The sequence below is a fragment of the Sceloporus occidentalis genome, unplaced genomic scaffold, assembly GCF_023333645.1.
Source record: "Sceloporus occidentalis isolate IW3139 unplaced genomic scaffold, rSceOcc1.0.p SCAF_37, whole genome shotgun sequence".
Taxonomy (NCBI): domain Eukaryota; kingdom Metazoa; phylum Chordata; class Lepidosauria; order Squamata; family Phrynosomatidae; genus Sceloporus; species Sceloporus occidentalis.
Genome location: NW_028317017.1, coordinates 2,111,528 through 2,133,914, shown reverse-complemented (window position 1 = coordinate 2,133,914; position 22,387 = coordinate 2,111,528). Strand labels below are relative to the sequence as shown.

Here is a 22,387-nt window from a genome sequence, read left to right as displayed (position 1 = left end):
AGATAGCTCTGTTTTGCAGCTTTATATTGATCTTTAAAAGTAAAACCAGCAAAGTGTTTTCTGATCGTATTCCTTGTGCTGCTTTGGTTACAGTCAGTACCTGGAATCCTGACATCATATAGAAATAAGAATCCCTTCCCTAGAACATTAAACCGCTCCCTGGCTTTGGTTCAGATGTGCCACTCCTGCTGCCGGTTATCTGCAGAGTGCTTCAGGCTGGACTGTGACCACACAAAAGGCTCTGAGACGCGCGTTTGTTACAGCCATTGGTCTGCCGTTGATCCACAATACAATCAATAATCAATACAAAAAGACACAACAATGGATGACAATGCCAACCTTTAGACTATTATGTTCTGCCACCTTAAGTTTCAAGCTAAGGTTGTAGAAGTGACCTCCTACCCAAATGTATACATACCTACTGCACCCCCTTTTAGTATATATATATATATATACATATATATACACTGTATAAAATCTATACATCAATCCTCCCAACACCTCAGATACATAAATAGCATTTTATACAAATGAGTATAGAAGAAATGTTTAGAAAAAAAAGTTTTATCACCACAATTTAATTTATACATTTGTGCGGTGTCTACACATAATAGCGATATACAATGATTTGCACTTCTTATTATTCCTCCCTTTTTCTTGAGTACAGTGCAGAGGCGTATCTAGGGTATGGCACCTATGGCTCGTGCCATAGGCGCCATTTGAAAGGGGGCGCCAGTGAGCAGCTTTTAAACGCCGTCTCTTTTTTTATGCGGAGGAGAGAGAGGGGCGCCTAGCAACCGCTCAGCGTCCCTCTACCTCCGTCCCGGTGCCGGCATTTCATGCTAAGAAATATGATGTCATATTACGGCGCTCAGCAGTGAAGCAGCGGGCACCGCAGCAGTGCAGGAAGACAGAAGACTCCTGCTCCCGTCGCTGGACCTCAAGGTGAGAGAACTACAAAGGGGGAGAGGTTAGAAAGTGATAAGGGTGGAGGAGAGGGTAGAAAGTGATAAGGGAGGGGGAGAGGGTAGAAAGTGATAAGGGAGGGGGAGAGGGTAGAAAGTGATAAGGGAGGGGGAGAGGGTAGAAAGTGATAAGGGAGGGGGAGAGGGTAGAAAGTGATAAGGGAGGGAGAGGGGGTAGAAAGTGATAAAGGAGGGAGAGGGGGTAGAAAGTGATAAGGGAGGGAGAGGGGGTAGAAAGTGATAAGGGAAGGAGAGGGGTAGTAGGGAAAGAGGGTAGTAGGGAAAGGGGTTAGAAAGTGACAAGGGAGGGAGAGGGGGTAGATATAAGTAAAGAGTGTGAATTAATGTGTGGATGCATTGAGTGAATGAGGGAGAGCATGAGTTGTCTGAATGAGGGAGAGCATGAGTTAATATGTGGATGAGTTGTCTGAATGAGGGAGAGCATGAGTTAATGTGTGGATTCATTGTTTGAATGAGGGAGAGCATGAGTTAATATGTGGATGAGTTGTCTGAATGAGGGAGAGCATGAGTTAATATGTGGATGAGTTGTTGGAATGAGGGAGAGCATGAGTTAATATGTGGATGAGTTGTCTGAATGAGGGAGAGCATGAGTTATTATGTGGATGAGTTGTCTGAATGAGGGAGAGCATGAGTTAATGTGTGGATGAGTTGTCTGAATGAAAGTGTGAATTAGTGAGTGACTGTAAAATTGTTTGTGTGGATCATAGATGTATAATTGTGGAAGGGCAAAGATGGCACTAGCAGGAGGTTTGAGCCTTGGGGACCAAGATGGCACAGGCAGGGTGTTTATGGGACAAAGATGGCACAGGCCAGGCTGTTTGGGGACAAAGTTCACTTGTGCTGGGCTATTTGGGGACAAAGGTGGCAAATCTTATGTGTGTTCTCTGGGTGCAGCAATGCTGTTTCCATGTATTTATTTGATCTATACCTGCGATGCTACATTTCAAATATTATTATTGTATACCTGCAAATACAGGATTTGTATGTCTGATTCTGTTTATTTGATATATACCTTCAGTGCTGAGATCACAAGTGAATTTCAATTGATCTGGGTTTGTGTGTTAATGTGTTGATCTATACCTGCTATCGGCAGCAGGGTCTAATATTTATATATATATCTATATATATATATCGGCAGCAGGGGCTAATAAATGGGTTTTAGATATTTGGACAGGGGTGCAATTTCAGTGCTTGCCATAGGCGCTATTTTCAGTAGATACGCCTCTGGTACAGTGTCAAGTATATCTGTGTGCTATATAGAAGCAAACAGATAGACGAATATAAGTCTATATGTGTGTCTGTCCACGTATATTTCTTTGTATGTGTTTTCCCGTGTTGTCCGATCTGTTCCTTGGTGTCCTTGGCCCCCAGTGAGGAAGCAGTGACAAGATAACCACAGATCTCCCCATTCCACTGCTGGACCATCCGTGATAGCAACTCCTTCAACGCCTCACACCCATGCACACAGTATGAAAGCGCTGCACCACCCATATTAGAAAGCTTGTAACCCTATAACTTCTTTTGGATATTAGTTTGTGTCTGCATATTAGGACAGATCTTGTTTATCTGTGTATTGAATGAGATTAAAGTCACAGTTATGACAACCGCTGTAACTGTTGTTGAATAGAGTCTGGAAAATAATGCTTAACTTAAAAATCTAATTCTTCTACTTCAGTCCACGCTTAACGTTGCATCATTTCGTTAGCCTAGGAAGAGGACGTCCGTCATATTAATGGTATGCGTTTAGTTCACAGAACTGAAAGTGCTATCAGATGTCAAATTGCAGAACTAGACCATCGAAGATGTGATACTTTAATACAAACGCCTGTTATTTGTAAGAAACTTGTCTTGTTTCTACAGACAACGTAACAGAAACAAATTATTTGTTCCTGGCCTATATGTGGAAAAAACAAGAACTTTGCTGTGTGTTAAAGATGCCCGTTCCCACACTGGGTAAAATTTACAGGAAGATTCAAAGTCCTTTCATTTCCCTGCTTTAGTTTTAACGCTAGAAATCACTTCCACACGACCCTGCGCTCGTTTCCCTGTTATAAAGCATATCGGGCGGATTTGCATCCATTCCTTCTGGGCTCCAGCTCCCCATCTTCTTTTTTAACGCCTTCCAGCAATAAAGACAATAGACTGTGATTTATTATGGAATGTGTAGGCCACAGCGCTTTATTAACAGAAAAATCCACTGGGATGCAACCTGTATATTTTTTAAGGTTGGGCATCTTGCCCTGTAACCCCACCCACCAACATGCTGGCCCCACCCCCTTGGTGACAATAGGACAGGTAGTTCCCAACATTAACTCTTAAGTTACCAATAACATTAAAAACAAATTTAGCTCCACGCAAGGGACACAGCCATGGTGCCAGATTTTTCCACAAGCCACAGCACTACACCAGCAGGTGGGGGGACACTCATATAAATGAGTTGATTCCTTTGGCTCACCCTATGTTCACCCCAAATCTAACCTGGTCATGCCACCCATCCCATCATTCATGGCTCACTTTCCTGCAGTCTCTTCCCTAACCTAAGCGTTACAGTCTCACTTATTTTGGAGGTTGGTGCTAACTAATTTGATATACCTTATGTTCCTGCTTTAGTACAGTGGACTTTTATCTTTGAATACTGACAAGTTAGGGATTCAATGTATTGGCATTATTGGTCATCATATTTAGTGAGCTACTACATTGGCAACTGATGAAGGGTCAGCTTAAAGGGACAGTTCAATGTCCCTTGCAGTCTCTCCAAAGAAGATTGCATGTTAGATACTTTGTGAGCACTTTTGATATGGATTCTTTAAAAAAACAAACAAAAAAAAAACCTTAAAGAGAAGCTGCAGATCCAAACAAGGGGGGGTCTTGTTAACCCCCATCACTATTCCATTCCATTTGCCATTCCATCAGCGCTGGAGAAGACTGGCAACAAGTATATTATGTGTCGGGCGATGTGTTTAGCTGAACTCTCTTGCATGGCAACTAGCAAAGGGTGGGATAATGGGCCAAATGCATGTGAGGGAATTCCTCAAAATCCCCTATGCATTTGGGGGGGACACCATGTACTTTTAATGGGATATCTCAGTTACCAATATGCATTTGATGGCTGGGGTGTCTTTTGTAAATGCAGGTTTCCAGGCATGTCTACAACCTGTTATATTTTTATGTCTGAACAGCTGAAGAAGACATGCAAGGTTCCAGACTTCCCACCCAAACGAGTCCCAAACTGGATGTCCAAAGTCCAAGAGCAACGCCGGCAGGGTTTGGAAGCATACATACAGGTGGGTGGATTTGGTAACTTGTTATTGAAGAACATGGACTATGCATGATGGTGGCGCATACCAACTTCAGTTGTCAAGGTGACAGATGGAAGGCTCCGCAAATCCTGGTCTAAAAAATGAGAGGATGGGGCAAACACTGGTACCCCACTATTAAATTGTACAGCAATATTCACCACTATAGCATTGTATACGGGTAATGCCACCTGTCACTTTATCGGAGGCCCTGAAAAAAGTATAATGTAGGCAGCTACACTCTGTGAAAAACCTTTATTGATGACAAGATGCCACATAGGTAAAATAATAATTATAATAATAATACATAAAATGTTTTACATTTAATAGAGCTTAATCATAGACAATTTGACTAACATTTACACCTCATTTAATTACCCAGACCCATTAAAAAAAAAACTGTAATGCCCCTTGAAAGGGATAAAACAAAATAACAGATACATGTATATTAAAGCATGTTTGCAGCTTGGTATGCATGTGAGGCAAAATAATCTTTCACATCTAAGCTATGGAATAACTTAAATAGAGCACACCAGTGTCACAGGCAGTATCCTCAACAAGGAATACATTTTAACGTAAAACACATTCATTGAAGCTGAAAAAATAAATGACTTTAGGTTTAGGAGCACAATGCCTCCTCTGTGGACAATCAGCAGCAGGGAAGCCTTTCCTGTGCATGCTTGGAACCAGGGTTGAAGGTGACTGGCTGTAAGTGTATCACATGGCAGGAGATGTGTTTAGCCAAACACATTTCCTGGTAGCCAAATAGTAGGGTTGGAGGGGATTGTAAATTTATATAGAGGGATTCTGCAGAATACATTTGCAAGGGAGATATCATGAAAATGTAAAGGGATCACTCAGCCATAATGTACATAAAGGTGCATATGATGGCTGGCATGTTCAATTAATTTGACATACACCAAAAAAGTCCAGAAGTAGTTGATTTGAAGGCTCGCAGCGCCATTTCTTTCTTTTGTGTGGATGAGATAGATATCTGTTTGTTTACAAAAAGGTGCACCTCCTGCTGATGACCATTAAGACAGAAAAACAAATGAAAAATACAAGCATTTTGCCACCAGTTTCTGCCCAAATTTCCGTTTATATCTGTCTCCCAAATGCTCGATGTGTTAATGCTTGGTACATGACCGACGGTATACACAGCACCTCTGTATGCATCAATACATGCCAACAGGTGCAATACCCATAAGAATCCCCACCGCCAGATGCAGCAGTTTGCATTTACAAGACATAAGGTGGTTGCATTTAATTGCAACTCTCCGGTAATGCATCTCCAGAAAATACGGATATACAATATTGTTGTTGATATCTGAAACAACTCATTCATCATTATTAACAGGGAGTATTATGGCACAATCAAGATGTTCCCAAGGAGCTGCTGGATTTTTTGAAACTCAAACATTTCCATCAAAGCAAAAAGAACTGCAGCTTAGAGTGAGTATTTGTAAACCATCCCTCCGGTAGAGGTGGTATATAGACTAAAAGACTGTGAAGGCCTTTAAAATGGTTGAGTATTCCAGCACACGGTATTGTGGAACTATATGCAGTGCTTCTGAGGCTGAAAGTTTGAATATGTTCCATTGAAGTAGAGATGTATGGATAGATGGGGCATACCGTCATACCTCCCCACACTGATATGGGGAGGGATATGGGATATGATTTTATCTTACAACTGTAGCTCGTGCTGCAGGACTTGGGGTTATCTCAGAGGTCATTGCTGGACATTATGTATAGAGACATGTTATGTGCTCCAGTAGTTTGAAATTAGGACACATATTTTACAAAACAGGCTATATATGTTTTTTTATTTCCCCAGGTCGCTAACAGACATCCTACAGGATGAACACAGGTATGATTGCTTCGCCTGGTCGTGTGGTCTGTTCAGCTATCGCTTCAATTCAATTTAGCTTTGCCAAAAGCTGTGACGATTACTCTGTGCTGCTCGGTTTTAGGGTTGGGATCAGTTATTATGTCTTTCTCCTTGGTCTGGCCAGACTGTGTGGCTATTAAGTTAAATATTACGTATTTTCCCTTGTATAATATAAAGGTAGCTGCTTTAACGTTGCCTATTAGTAACTATGCCTTTACCTTTTCAGAGTTTATATGCCTGGAGCTTAATAACTAAAATAATGACTTTTAAGGGGACAGGCTAATGCCACTGGCAATACCCCCCCACCCCCCCGGAGCAGAATGCATATTAAAGTACTCTGTGTGTATTCTTCAAAACTGGAGGAAAATAAAGAAATAACTGACCTAGAAGCTGCAGCAGCTCCCCTCCTCCTCCATGATCTGGCTGCAGAAAAGTTCTCCCACTGAAATCAATAGGAACATGTCTCATGCATGCGCAGTGTTCGTCAAGCCAGTGCTGCAGCTGCCTGGACACATCTCCAGCACTGCAAACAGCTGGGGGACGGGGGAAGGGGCAAATTCTGTGGAACTGACCATTGGCCAAACTATGCCAAGTGTAAATTTGGTAACAGATATTCTGTCGACTTCAACAAGGACTTGTTTGGTTCAGCAGTGAGCAGTTTAGATGAAGTAACCAAACCTTAACATTGGACTGGACAGTTTCCCCCGGAATTATAGGAAAAGAATCTGTTTGGAAAAATTTATGAAGGCTGTGTATTTACTGTAAATTGCAACGAAAACAATACTTCTTAATGTGAATGAGTTCCAACGCATATTGACAGTGAGTTATGTGGCTTCTTACATAGACCAAATTTAGCACCTGGTACTGACCGTAAAAATGCATTGTGATCCTTGTGCGTAAAGCATGCATTAATGTGAGCAGCGCATTGTCATTTGAAAATCAAAATGAAGCGCTACTCTTAATTTATCACCACCAATAACATACATATTCTATATGTTTTTTGGTGGTGATAAATTGTTCTTCATATGAATGCATGTATGGTAAATTGTTCCCTTTATGTATGTATGCATGTGTATGTGTGTATATATATATATATATGTAAGATTACACCTCCCCCTAGTGGTTTCATGTGTTATCGCACCCCACTGTTCACACACATGCTTTCTCTCTTACACAGAGTGTTTTTACTGTTGGACATTATTTGATCATTTTTAGCGGAGATCTTCATGTTTCTATTTCGTATACTTTTCTTCCTGTTGTGAGGCACAAGGGAAGTTTATTATATACACAGTGTGTGCACCTCTGTTTCAATTATTAGGAAGTGCAAGACGATGATCCTTATTACTGTGCTATTAGCTTTCAGTGTTCGACACAAGCAGCTGAAAATGGTTTTCATTTTGCTTTTATTTTTTGTAGCTCCCAGTTGACACACAAAGCTGTGGTAGGATTTTATAAAGATCACTACATTCTTCCACCTGAAACAGGTAAGAATTTTCACCATTCAGTCTAGATAGTCCTTGGTAAACCTGAATTCAAATAATGAAGGTCTTTATAAAAGTATGAATGTCACATGTACCTTAAAATTAAATCTGAGATTTTGGGACCGAGGAAAGATAATTGGAGCAATAGGTTACTATTTGAAGCCACATTTCAGAAGAATGTGTCTCTTTCACCATGTTCACATCTAATTTAACTTTTATATATTTGCTTTCCACATCAGAGATACTGGGAGACATGGTCTTAGAAGGAGTGCTGAGAGGGATTTACCAGGAGGATCACAAAAGTCCACCTAGATCTAAGCACAAGCTCCCTACCAGGACCCAGGTTTCAGTAACTTAAGAGCGATGATGAAGATGGAGGACTTTCACCAGGGTTGATGTTTAATATATTTGGTCCATATCACAAGCAACATGTTATTAAGGGTTCCTATCCAGGAAATACACAAACTATTGAAAATAGACATTTTCAGAACGGACATGCTGACAAGATGTTTTTCTTCCTGGATCCCTGATGGTCATCTTGTGTTCAAAATTGACAGGGTACTTAGAAGTCTAGAGAGAAGATACCACACAGCAAGCTTATTTTATATTTTATTCAAAGCAAGAATAAAAACCAATTGAGATCAGTCATCTAATCCTCCAGCAGTTTTGCAAACAATCGGCCATATAAGCATATTACAAGTGCACGCGGCGCATCTATTTCCTCAGTAAAAGGAAAACTGGATCAATGAATCCAATGTTTTGGAATAAATCTTTTGCCTTTACATGTTCAAGAAATCTGTATTTTTGGGGAAGTGACCATGGTTTTAATTACCGTATTTGCTCGATTATAAGACGAGGTTTTTTTCAGAGCAAATGTCGTCTTCTAATCAGACCTCAAAAAAATGTCTGCTGGGGCCATGCTGCTTACCTGTGCTTTGGTCGCGAGCAGCAGAACAGGAAGCTAGAAGAGTGTCACATAACTCTGCCTCCCCCCTCCTTCCTCTGGGGGCGGGGCCAGAGAAGTTGCTCGCACAGCCGGGCCCCTGCATAAGTCTTCGAGTGAGAGATCTGCAGTTCAGGTAAGGAGGTGGGGGAGGGTTTTTGAGCAAGTATGTGTGATTAATGGAATGAATGAGTATTTAAATGTGTGCGATAGCATGGATGTGTAAGGGTGGTGGTGGTGGTGGTAGCATGGCATAGGGAGGCTGTACGCACACTCCTATCATCCCCAGGTTCCTGCATGTACTGGGTGCCTTGGCTTGATAGGAGTGTGATTGCTGTTAGCAGTTATATATATATATATATATATATATATATATATATATATCTCCAGAAATGCCTTTTAACCCCCTATATGCCACTCTGCCCCATGATATGCCTTTTAACCCCCTATATGCCACTCTGGCATATAGGGGGTTAAAAGGCATATCATGGGGCAGAGTGTCATATAGAGGGTTAAAAGGCACATCATGGGGCAGAGTTGCAAATAAGGGGTATAAGGCATTTCTGGTGGCAGAGTGGCAACCCTGGGGGCAGATGTGCATAACTGGGGGGGCATGTTGGCAAATAAAAGGAAAAAAAATATATATTTTTCTCAATCATAGCTTTTATTAAATATGAAAAAATTGTTTACATGAATTAATATTTACTAGTAAAAAAAAATTTCCTATAGGGTAGTCTTATATTCAGGCTTTTTGTTTTTTTCCCTAAATTAATATTTAGATTTTGGGGGGTCGACTTATTATCAGGGTCGTCTTATAATCGAGCAAATACAGTAATTAGTGTTTGGTCTGGCTAGCCAAAGCTACGAGGACACAGCTGCAAATTCACATGCATGAAATGTTTTCCTCTGTTGCTGCATTTCAATTCTATTAACCTTATGGCTCTCTTTGCGCAGCTGAAAAACAGGCAAACCCAGTGGACACCCCTGTCTTAGCGTGTGCACAGTTGTGGCATCATTGTGCCAGGCCCCCGAACTGTCCCGAATTAGGCAGGACAGTCCCGATTTTGGGGCTCTGTCCGGCTGTCCCTACCTCTGTCATGTGGGCGGGCCGGTGTAGCACAGAAATTGCGGCCGTACGCACTCCCCCAATTGCCATCAGAAATTTTTTAAGCAGCTGGCTTGTGTGCCGTGCCCCTTATGCTTCAGTGAAGACGTGATGTTGGAGGGGGTGGGGTCACAGTCAATAGAGTTCCTCGTGTGGCAGTCAGTCCCATGAAGGAGAGCACCGAGCAGGTGGGAAAGTCGGAAAAGGAATTCCCAGGTAAGAATTCTTACTTTTCTTTGTCCATTTCCAAGGTGGCACATGAGAAGAAGGCTCCGCCTACCAGGTAGGGCAGGAAACACTATAAAAAAAGGAGACCTCCCCCTTCTCCCCAGTGTGGTTAAAAAGAAAGACTCAAACAAATAATAGACAAGCAAAAGTAAATTTAATGGGTGGGAGTAAAAGTGTGCCACCTTGGAAATGGACAAGGAAAAGGAATTCCCAGGTAAGAATTCTCACTTTGCCATTCCAGGTGGCACATGAGAAGAATTAGCAAGATAGGGAGGGAAGGATTCCAGTCTGCAGGACACGACGACCAAATTGAGACTCGTCTGAGAGATGAAGATTCAGCCTGTAGTGCCTTACGAACATATGAATCGACCTCCAGGTCGCTGCCTTGCAAATGGGAGACGGATTCACCCCGGAGAGTTCAGCCCAGGAAGTCGAGACAGATCTGGTCGAGTGTGCCTTCAGGCCGGAGGGAGGTACTCTTCCCGCGGAGATGTAACATAAGGTGATTGTGTCCTTAAGCCAGCGGCTTATGGAAGCCCTGGATACTGATCTGCCCTTGCGGGTCTCCGCAAAGGACAGAAAGAGAGAGTTGGATTTCTTCCAGGCAGACGTATGTGAGAGATAAGACAGGATACACCTCCGCAGGTATAGCTAGTGGAGTTCCAGCTCTTTGGGATTCTTGGGATCTGGACATAAAGTAGGTAGGACGATCTCCTGATCTGAATGGAAAGGTGAGGCTACTTTAGGGAGAAACTCTGGTGGCAAACGGAGGATAATGCAGTCCGGCAGAATCCTGAGAAAAGGTTCCACTCTGGAGAGAGCTTGCTCACCCTCCTAGCGGAGGTGAGGGCAACTAGTAGGACAACCTTGTAGGTGAGCAGCTTCAGAGAGGTATCCTCCAGAGGCTCAAAAGGAGACGTGGTGAGTTGGTGCAACACGAGGTAAAGGTCCCAAGGTGGAACCGACGGACGGAGCCTAGGGCGAACTCTGCACATCCCCTTAGAAAATCTGGAGATCCAGGGATGGGAAGCCAGATTGGAGTCCAAGAAGTTGCTCAGTGCCGAAATCTGGACCTTGATAGTAGCAGGTTGTAACCCTTTATCAAAGCCGTCTTGAAAAAAGCGCAGCACCTCACGGATGGATGGAGAGGATACTTCGTGCACGTTCCACCAGGTGATGAACGTTTCCCAAACCTTCTGGTAATTAGCAGCCGTAGTATTTTTGCGGCTGGAGAGAATAGTGTTCACCACTGATGAAGCTAATCCCTTAGAGGTCAGGATCTCCCTTTCAGAAGCCATGCTGAGAGATTGAACCGGGAGGGATCTGGGTGGAGAACAGGACCTTGAACGAGAATATCCTTCACCTGAGGAAGAAGCATGGGCTCGTCTATAGTCAGGTTGGTAAGGTCCGAGAACCAGATTCTTCGAGGCCAGAAAGGAACAACCAGGATGACTTTTTGAGGGTTTTCCCAAATTTTCCGGAGCACTCTGGAGATAAGGGGAAGCGGAGGAAAAACATACGCGAGATCGAAGTCCCAGGTCTGCGAGAGTGCTTCCAGGGCTCGAGGACGGCCGCCTGGTGAAAGAGAGAAAAACTCCTTTACCTGTTTGTTCAGATGTGTGGCCATCAGGTCTATCTGGGGAGTACCCCATTTCCTTGTGATGAAGGCGAAGACCCTTTTGTTTAAGGACCATTCTCCCGGAAGTACTGAGTTCCTGCTGAGGTAATCCGCCTCCTGATTCAGTGAACCCTTAAGATGAACCGCAGAGAGAGTGCAGTGACTGAACTCCGCCCATCGGCAGATCTGAGCAGTCAGGGTCTGCAGGTGCCTGCTTCTGGTGCCACCTTGCTTGGAAAGGTAGGCCACCACGGTGACGTTGTCCGAAAGGATCCTGATGGACTTGTGCCGCAGGATTGGAGACCAGAACCTTAGAGCCCTCCAGACCGCTAGCAGTTCTAGAGGATTCATGTGCAGGCCTGATTCTTGAGGAGACCTGGTTCCCTGGGTAATATTGCTTCCCATAACAGCACCCCAGCCTCTCAAACTGGCGTCGGTGGAAATTACCACCCAATCTCTTGTCTGCCAAGAGAGTCCCTGTGAAAGATTCTTGGCTGACAGCCACCATCGGAGTGAAGGGAGAATGAAGGGAGAAAGTCGGACCTTCTTGTACAGGGAAGTATCTGTGACTTTAGTATGTTTACTAGCCATCCTAGGTTGTGGAGGGTCCTGAGGGAAAACTCTAGATGGGACTGGAGCAATGATGCCGAGGCCGCTATGAGGACCCAATCATCCAGATATGGGACCACCTTTATGCCTTTTTGCCTCAAGAAGACCACGACCACGGACATGAGCTTCGTGAAGATCCGTGGTGCTGAAGCAATTCCAAAAGGAAGAGCCCGAAACTGAAGATGCCGAATACCTTGAGGCAATGGAACGGCCAGACGGAGGAATCTTTGGTGGTCTTCCCTGATGGGGACATGTAGATAGGCATCCCGCAGGTCTATAGTGACCATGAAGTTCCCCGACGAAATAATCTCTGTGGCGGACTTCAGGGATTGCATCCGGAACCTGTTGTATCTTATACAGGTGTTCACCAACTGTAGGTTGATTATTAGCCTGAATTTCCCGGATGGTTTTGGCACGACAAAGACGTGGGAGTAGGTTCCCTCTCCTATCTCTTGATGAGGAACCGGGACCAGAGCCTTTTCGTGAATTAAGTTGTTGAGCGTGGAGAAGAATCCCGATCTTTCCCAAGGATCTGCGGGAGGCATGGACAGCAGGAATTTCTGGACAGGTAGGTGAGTAAACTCCGGTGCATAGCCCTGATCGATGATGCGAAGAACCCAGGGGTCTGAGGTGATGTCTTCCCAGGCATGAATGAAACCAGTTAACCTGCCCCCTACCTGAAGCCTGCTGGCGTCAGAACCTTCCTGCTTTACCGTCCCCGCCTCTTCCTCTTCCTCTCTGGAATCTACCTCTTGCGTAGGGTTTACCCCGAAAGGACTGGTAGTCTTGATTGGAGGTTGAGGGCCTGTAGGACTCTCTGTCTCTTGGAGCTCTGTAATAATTAGACCTGAAACGAGGTGGTCCTTTTCTCTGAGGTAACCAGTGCTTGTCGCCTGTGGTGGATTCTAGAATCGTGTCGAGGTCGCTGCCGAAGAGGTGGCTCCCCTGGAACGGAATGCTGCACAGCTTGTGTTTTGAGGCATTATCTGCAGACCACGACTTAAGCCAGAGAGCTCGTCTAGAAACCGCTGAAAGCGCAGAGGCTTTTGCAGATTCAATGGAGGCATCGGAGATGAAGTCCACTGCTAAGCAGGTGTTGGACAGGTTTCTTGCGACCTGCACAGTCCCTGGAATAGCTGCAAGGTCTTCCACCGCCTGTTGGAGCCAGACTTTAATGGCTCTAGAAGTTGACGCCATGGCAATAGCTGGACGAAAGTTCACCGCTGCTGCTTCAAAAGCCCTTTTGGCGGCATTCTCAGCTCTCCGGTCCATGGGGTCTTTGAAATGGGACGCGTCCTCCAACGGAATGGCTGTTTTTTTCGTGGCCTTGGCTACTGCGTTGTCCAGTTTCGGGACTTCCCAGGCATCAGAATTCTTACTATCGAAAGGAAAAAGCTTTTTGATTCTGGAAGAAGTGAAGACTCTCCGGTCAGGATATTTCCACTGCTCCGTGATAATGGCAGAAAGTGAATCGTGAACTGGAAAAGTCTGCGGTTTCCTAGAGTGACCCTGAAAAGGATCTGGTTTTGAAACTGGTATGTCCTCCTGTAGATTCAAAGTAGATCTGACTGCAGAGATGAGTTTCCCTGTTTCTTCGACTGGGAAGAAAAAGGTTTCCGCTTTAATTTCCCCGTCCTCATCCGAAGACTGGGGGTCATTCGACTGGTAGTCATATTCAGAAAAAGGAGCCGAATAATCTTCCATGGTATCTGGAAGAAAATTTGGTGGACCCTGCTGGTAAGGTTGATGCTGAGGCACCGGCGCCTGAGTGGAGCTTGCCATGGCTCGAAAACAGTCAAAGGTAGACTGAAGTTCCCCCTTCAACCAGGAAGTAAATTCTGTTGTGGAAACTTCTTTAGGCCGAGAGCAGGAGCTGCACATTTTGGGCGAAGGGTCGTGCAGGGTCTTTTTACAGGATGAGCAGGCTTTGTGTTTCGTCTTTCCCACAGACTTCCTATGTGGGGAGGCCTCAGGAGGGAAGTCTGGATTTTTGTCTGATATGACTGAGGAGAAAAAACACAAAGATGTAACCACAGAATGCAATGGAAAAGGCAATGGAAATCTCCCTCCAAACCGAGAGGGAAACACCTACTTGAAAAGGCAGTAAACAATCCTCAGGCACAGGCAGGCACAATAGAGGAGTAGTAATTCAATAATACAGCACAGAAACGAAGAGCAAGGAAAGATTTTACCCATTCTGGCGTTTTTATAGAGGCATTTAGGCGCCCAGGCCCGGAAACATCATAACTGGAAATTCCCAGCCGATTGACCTCTCGTGACCCCGGGCGCAGCGCCGGAAGTGATAGATTGTAAGAACGGGTGCCACGAAACCGGCACAGCTGGCTTTGAAATCCTGCTCAGCGCCTGAAACCTTCCCATGCCGTGCCTCACGCTGAGGATTCCCCGGGACGGAGTGAACCGGAGCCCGAGGATGCACATCCCAGTGAGCCCCCTGGGCTGTGGGCAGAGCCTAACTAGGGCTGAGCCTCGTGTGCATTGCGCGATGACCACGGAGTTACAGCTTCCGAGGCTGCCGCATGAACCCTGGATCCACCGGGACCGCTACCGGAAAGAGGACGCCCCCCCCGGGGCTCCGAGAAAACAAAAAAGGAGAAAGAAGGTAAGCTTCAGCCTAACCACTACCTGAGTAGGGCAGGAAACAACACTGGGGAGGAAGGGGGCGGTCTGCTTTTTTTATAGTGTTTCCTGCCCTTCCTGGTTCTTCTCATGTGCCACCTGGAATGGCAAGGAAAAAGGTAATGATTATGGTACTAAAAAATAGGGGCTGGCTGGGGGCATGAGTAGTCAAGGTGATGGGGCAACAATACACAACTGGGAGAAGGGGCTGGCTGGTGGTATACACAATGAGGGGCTGGCTGTGGGCAACACACAAGGGGGTTAGGGGTACCACATAAATAAGTACTAAAAGGGGGACTGGCGTGGGCATGAGTACATAATAGGGGGTGGGCTGGGGCTGTTACATGCTAACTCAGTACTAAATGGAGGGACTGGCTGGGAGAGATGCACAAGCGGGCAAAAACACAAAAAGGGGGTTAATGGCAAAGCAGTGTGGCAAATACATAATTTGTTGTAGTTTAGCCCATCCAGATGTGGGTGTCAGTGTGGCAGACCCGGTCCTGGTGTGTGTGTGTGTGTGTGTGTCGGTATGGCACAGCCTTTCCTGGTGTGTGTTTGGGTATCGGTGTGGCAGAGCCAGTCCTGTGTGTGTTTGGGTATCAGTGTGACAGAGCCCGTCCTGGTGTGTATTTGGTTATCTGTTTCCTGGCACTTTACTTACTGTAGAAATAAATTGAACTTTTTAATTTTTACCTATCAAGAGATAGAATGCCTCCTGAATTTGTAGTCACTTCAGAGGACAAAACTTTCTAGGCCCAGTAATCAGTGAGGAAAAGTAAAGGTTTTGTGTTATTTACTCTTTCAATCTGCATATTTTATTAAAGTTAGTGCCACTAAATTGTGGCTTCAGGCATCCTGTGTATGACTTTTTTTTCCTTTTTGTGTACTGATTACTCCCAATTCCATCATATTACATCAATATGCATTTGAAAATCAAGAAAAGATGGGCATGGATGGTGGGCTGATTCGGTGGTGCAACAGGCCACTTGACTAGACTTGCCCCCCCCCAGGCTATAAGCTGTTGGCCCTCCCCTGGTTGCGCTATAGCGGTAAAAAATAAGTGTCACTTTCACATTTTGAAATGATGGGAGGTATGTTGTGCACATTTAAATTGGTCTAAATGCAGGTCTTAAGTAGTCATTACATACATAACTGCTGATGCTGATGATAATAAATAACACTACATAAAAATTACCCACATCTAAACAAAAAAACAAAAACCCGGATAAGGAAGAGGACACACTTCAAAGTAGTTTTATAGAAACTGGTTTTATTTAATCCGTTCTTACATAGTACTGCCTCGTGTCCAATTTGAGCACATTAAACATTTTGATGTGTGGAATGTTTAAAACTATACTTTGTTCTTGATTTTTTGGGATTGATTATCCCATTATTTGGTCACTTTTGTAGACTAAAATGTCATGCTACATCAGTTCAGACTTGATTAGAGACAGATGTGACAGATGTCTCTAGTAGTGGGGCTGTTTCCAGCCATTAGTGTCGGATGACTTTACAGAGCAGGGAGCGATCTCACCAAGTCCTCAAGTCTGTAACGGATCCAGTGATTTAAAGAGCAGCCACCAGGGGGCTTTTTGTTGGCTGCAGATAATCTTCAGTCATTTTACTCTTTGGCAATTGCAAACGGCTTCTCGACTGCAATTGTTCCACAGTCTGCAATGATTACATCTTTGAGAGGTTTGTCTCTAGAGTCTGTCTTGGTGGATTCAATCTTCCGTACTACATCCTATAAGAAAAAGGAAATGTGAAATCAGGCAACACCTGTAGTACCAGCTAATGGGACAATTAATATATTTATTATAAATGTATTTCAGTGAAAGCCATGGTGTACGTGTGTGTTTTTTTTACCTCTCCTTCCAGGATTTTGCCAAACACCACATGCTTCCCATCCAACCAAGGCGTCTTGACAGTGGTGATGAAGAACTGAGAGCCATTGGTATCTTTGCCAGCATTGGCCATGCTCACCCAGAATGGACCATAGTGCTTGAGCTTGAAGTTCTCATCAGGAAACCTATCTCCATAGATGCTCTTGCCTGGTTTAAGCAAAGACAGATACTGTGTGTGAATGTGATCATGACCATTGCACCATTTATACAATTCGAATAAAATTAGCATAACTATCTAATTTTATAACAGCCTACACTGAAGGTGCCACAAAATTACATATGTCCCAAAAATAAAAACAATTTCTAACAATGTCAAACTATCATTTCTGCAAATGAACGAACACCAAAATCTGTATAACACTATTGCCCACATGTCTAGTGTTGTATTCGGCCACAACAAGTTCAGTAACAGGATGGATTGCATGTTACAGTCAGTACAACAAACTCATACTGCCAACTTTTGCTGGTGTTAGGAGTCAAGGAGTTACAGTACTTTTATAATTCTGCCAGTTATACAAGGGGATTAAAAGTAGAAAAGCTATTACTACTATGAACACACAAAATACTCACCTCCAGTACCATCGCCCCTTGTGAAGTCACCCCCTTGGATCATAAAATCTTTGATTACACGGTGGAATTTGCTTCCCTTGAAACCAAATCCTTTCTGAAACGAGATAGGATATTCATGAAAAGTTGGAAGTGCCATCAGTGCTGCTGAAATTGTGGACTGATCTACTATGAAAAGAAGAGCCATGTCCCATTTTTAGGAGTTCAGCATAAATTAAACAAGCCATGTCAAGTTACTCGCCCCATCTCAATGCTTCGATGTGTAACACTGCTTCTGTATAGACCACCTAATGTCACAGAGGTATTGTAATATCTACGTACACGTGCTCCAAATACATTTACTACATCAAATCGTGATTACCATTTCAACCAAACCGCATTACCATTTATTTAACAAAACTAACCTCTCCCGTTGCTAGGGTAACAAAGTTTTCAGTGGTCTTGGGAACAGTTTTTCCAAAAAGGCCAATCACAATGCGTCCCACTTCCTCATCGCCGATCTTGATGTCAAAATACACCTATACCAAAAAAAAAAAAAAAAAAATACAAAATGTCATACTTTATAATTAAAATGCACAATCAATACAGCATGCTTACTGATTTGTTAGTAAACACACAGACGATGTTTGCAGAAAACAAACATCTTTATTGTGGTTTCTGCGCATCAAGTGCCAGAAGCACCTGGTGCAGTAAATGGACTTCATCACGCAAGTGTGACCCATTCCATTATTACCGAGTTATAAGACTTTCTATGACCTGGCAGTAGAGGCAGCCTATTCTACCCAGCTGGTCCTGTAGTATATATATATTATACACTTATACATACACTGCATATGGTGGTCGTATGGATTTGGGTGTGACTAGGAGCTATCAGGCTAACAGACAGCATATGCGAGACTCTAGCTGAAGGCTGTAGCCCCGGAACCAGCACATGGTGATTCCCATTTAAAGGGGGACTCCATTTACCGGCTGCTTAAAGTACCCCCCTCCCACCCCCACCATTTACTCCCAGCTTTGCTCCCACAACCCGAACAGATTTCAGGGTAACAAAAACTGTGCCAAATCACACAATTCTTTGTTCGGGCTTATTTTATTTCACAGGGGATCCCATTTAAAACAGACATTGGCTGCCAAAATTCGGGTTATCATTATCGTGCTTTTGTGTGCAATGAATGACACAGCTTGATCGCGGCCTCTGGAGTCGGAATACATAAAGATGGAAAGCTTCCCGGTAATACGGTCCACGGCTTTCAATCAAGCTGTACGACTCCCACCGTCCCCGGCAATCACGCAATAGCTGCCCCCGGACATACATTCACACATCAGCGCCACAAGTGACGGGGGCAGACAGGGTGACAAAGCCTACCAGCGAGGCTCGTCCCAGACACACAGACCCATTACTCAGGCCCGCCCCGGGCATCGTTCATACCTTGTCTGTAACCTTCGGGCCCTTCTTCTTCTCGTCTGCCTCCGAACCGCCGGGGAAAAGCAGGAAAATAACGGAGCCCGCGATGAGAGCGGCGGCAAAAATCAACTTCATGTTTCTCTCGAGCAGCCGCAGCATGAACGAGGAGAGCAGACCACGGGGAAGGAAGAAAAAGGTAGACCACCGACGTGACGTCACATCGAAAGGACGGTCATACCATTTCTTAGGATTGGATAACCATTAATTAAGCGCTTAATCAACGAGTGCCATTTCACATACCTGGGTCATTTCATATACCTAGTTGTTATTGGCTTAAAGTTACATAATATGTCCGTATGTAAAGCAATATGCAGAAATTACAGGGTCGGATTTTTAAACAAATTCCCCTCCTCTCGGATGAATAGTTTCGTCGACTTAATTGCAGTCTCGCAGCACTGGAACATACTAAATTGATAGCGGGCGTTCACGAAACATTAAATTCAATGTATATTTCAAAGAACACCAGTAACAGATTTTAAAATGTCCGTTATTGGTTGTAAAGATATTAAATCAATGCTCTGAGCGAAATATAATGGAGTCTACGTAAGCAGTTTTTGTTATAGCATTTTTCCACAGTTAGGACTGTACCAAAACTTCAGGACACCCCTCTAAGCACTACACAACTCAGTGCCACGTTACGAGCTCGGTATTGGATTCCTAGGCGGCCAATCAACGGCAGCCATGCCAGACGATACGACCAATTGAAAGCATGTCTATAGCAAAGCTGTGTCTATTCAGATTGGCTAAATTATGACAAGCGGCAAATGAGGTGTGTTTGAGGAAAGCAGCTGCCTGCATACCGTGAACAACATCCGTCCCGTTACTGGATAAATTAGGCTAAAATAAGAGTATTAAAGATAAAACCGCTACACTATGTTACTAAACATTTGCAACTAATTTTAGAAAAAAAGTTCTGTCAGTTTCAGCGACGAAATCAATACATTTCCTTTAGGATTGCATACAGGAGTATGACACGTTGTACTCTAATACACAAATATACATTACTGATAGAAAAACGATAGAGAGACTGATTAGCTATTAAAATACACCATCTTCCACAATTCCTTTTAACTACTTCGAGCATTCAATGGAAACCCATACTTCCTCATACCTTTTGCGCCAAAATATCCATACTTGTAGATAACTTTGACTGAAAAACTGGTGAGAGAGAAATAGTGAGTGAGTGAGTGAGTGATAGAGAGTGAGTGTGTGTGTTGTACAAAACAAGGCACTTGCAGTAATATTGTAACTGGGCCGGGAGGTTGCAGGAGAGTTGAACATGGGATCATGCATTGTGAAGGGCCAACCCTAACAAGAATGGCGACAAACAGACACTGAACCGCTATACGTAAGAAAAGCATGACAATCCCATCGTCATTCATCCTGAGCAGGGTTTAAGGCGAAGGTTAAGCTACGGTGCAGTTGCTGGACTGATTGGAGCATCGCAATAAGTTTCCCACTGTCATATGCTGTATACAGAATGCAGCCTCTCCTCCTCGGTGCTGGGTGGTCCTCTCATCAGGAGACTTATATGAAGTAGAAGGAAGTGTCTGCTCTATTACAATGTGCAGTAGATAGATATGGCATGGGAAAGGGAATTCTGGATAGTTTAAAGTAAAGGTGCAGTTACAGTGCAGTTGCTGGACTATGAACAGACTTACATTACACGCTGTGATATATACGTTTTATATTATCGCATCCTGTTTAGCTCAGTATTATTGGATATATACTAAGTAGAAACAGAGGTGTCAGCTCTGTTATGCAGTGTTGGGTGGGGGTAGAGTGCCATTTTAAGCAATACACATAGTGGTTATATAATTCCCAGGTCAATAGGAATACCGGTCAAATAGAAACATAGAATTTGATGGCAGATAAGATCAGTTCCATTTTACTGATGGAAAGACCCAGCCCTTGGTCTTGTCTATTAAAGGTAGCTTTGTGCCAATCCCATGCATGGTTACATTGCCTCACTGTATAAGCCTCCGCTACTTCTGATGAAAGGCTGTTCTGTTTATATACCACCCTCTAAGTAAAGTAAAACTTCCTTACATCTAAACCTCTTACCCTCTAGTTATATATTGTGAATAAATACATATGCTATACATATTGGCATCTGTTAATCTTTCCTTATAATTTTTATCCTGGAAACCATTCACTGCAGTCCTCATGTGAATGCCCTTCTGGAGATGGGGTCTCCAGAACAGTACACCATGTGCTTGCTAATGCCTGACCAGGGAACCACCTTTCTCTGCAACTAATTCCTCTCCCTATACAACCCGGAACTTCGCCTGATTTTCCCAATGCTTTACTGCTTACCTTAAAATTTTCAGGAAGAATTACTCTTTAGCTCCTCTTCCGTGGTCACTGCCAGGACAGTGTCCCCATTGCTATATTATGCTTTGGAATTTTTACATCGCTAAGTGCATTATTTTACATTTATAAACTGCAGATGCCACACTCTCAATCATTCTTCTTATTTACTTATTTGTTGTGTTCCACCCAAAAATTCTACCATATTGCAGCCCTTTGTATCACCTGCAAAAAAACATTTCTTACCATTTGTAACATAACAAAAATGGAACACTAATGCAAATATTAAAAAGCATAGTTCCTAGTATTGATCCTTGAGGTACCCCACTAGTAACGAGACCTTCTTCTAAATATACACCATTAATTGGCTTATCAATTCAACTATTTTATCATCCAAACAATGCAATTTATTTAAATGTCTTCTAGGTGGGGCAGTGTCAATTGCCTTACTGAAAGCTAAATAGGCCATATCTACTTCTACTCCTTGGCCTATTGTTTTAGATACCCAGTCCCAAAAATACATTTGTTAGTTTGACAAATACCTCAGCATATCTCCTACCTATCCTAGAGTCCGGTAGAATGTGTGGTGGTGGGGCTGGGGGGCACAACAGGATACTAAATTTAAAGGGGAGAAATCCTTGGAAGCACGAATTGTCCCACTGGATGCTATGTACTGGATAGTCTGTGATAGGTCTGATGTTCTTTATTGAGTAGCACTCTCTCCAGCATTGAGAGAGATAAAAAACACAAATATAGCAGCTGAGTGGACTGGACACACCTCCACAATCCATTATATCGCAGAATACCGTGTGGCAAATCACGCATACAACATAAAGAATTCAGTGGTTGCACACACAGCATCCAGGCAGCCATAGTGGAATGCCCCAGGAACCAACATTGACCAAATGCAGATAAATATATAAGATTACTTCTTTTGCATATGCACCCTAGCCACATCTCCTAACAAAAAAGTATTCCTAGTTGGGCATAGGAAAGTTTGTAAGAAATGTGAGAAGAGGTGACAATTTATCGCCTAGAAAATAGTTCTATTCATTTTCTCATATCTGCAGGAGAAAATCTCTAAATTATAGGATGTAAAAGGTCAATATGGTATAATACATTGGATTAATCACTTGGCAAAAGCCAACATAATCTGTAACAATGACAGTGATTGAGCAAGGTGAATGCCAGTGCATCTGTGTCCTCTTTAGTAAGGGGGGGTTCTGGCTGACTCTATGCACCCCCCCTTCCTGGAAACTCTATAGAGATTTAATGCACATAAAGAGACCCTGTTGTTCCTGATCATGGTCCATCCTTAAAACCTAAAGACACATTCATGAGAGAAACATT

At 43.6% G+C, this 22,387-nt stretch overlaps 1 protein-coding gene across 1 annotated transcript; it reads right to left on the bottom strand.

Moving 5' to 3' along the window:
- Nucleotides 1-16,412: 16,412 nt before the first annotated feature.
- PPIB (peptidylprolyl isomerase B) lies at nucleotides 16,413-18,826 on the bottom strand. Its single transcript, XM_089488244.1, has 5 exons — nucleotides 18,692-18,826; nucleotides 17,667-17,780; nucleotides 17,266-17,359; nucleotides 16,658-16,842; nucleotides 16,413-16,535 (listed from the first exon to the last, which is right to left on the bottom strand). The coding sequence occupies exons 1-5, from the start codon at nucleotides 18,824-18,826 to the stop codon at nucleotides 16,413-16,415; spliced, it is 651 nt and encodes a 216-aa protein (XP_089344370.1).
- Nucleotides 18,827-22,387: the final 3,561 nt, after the last annotated feature.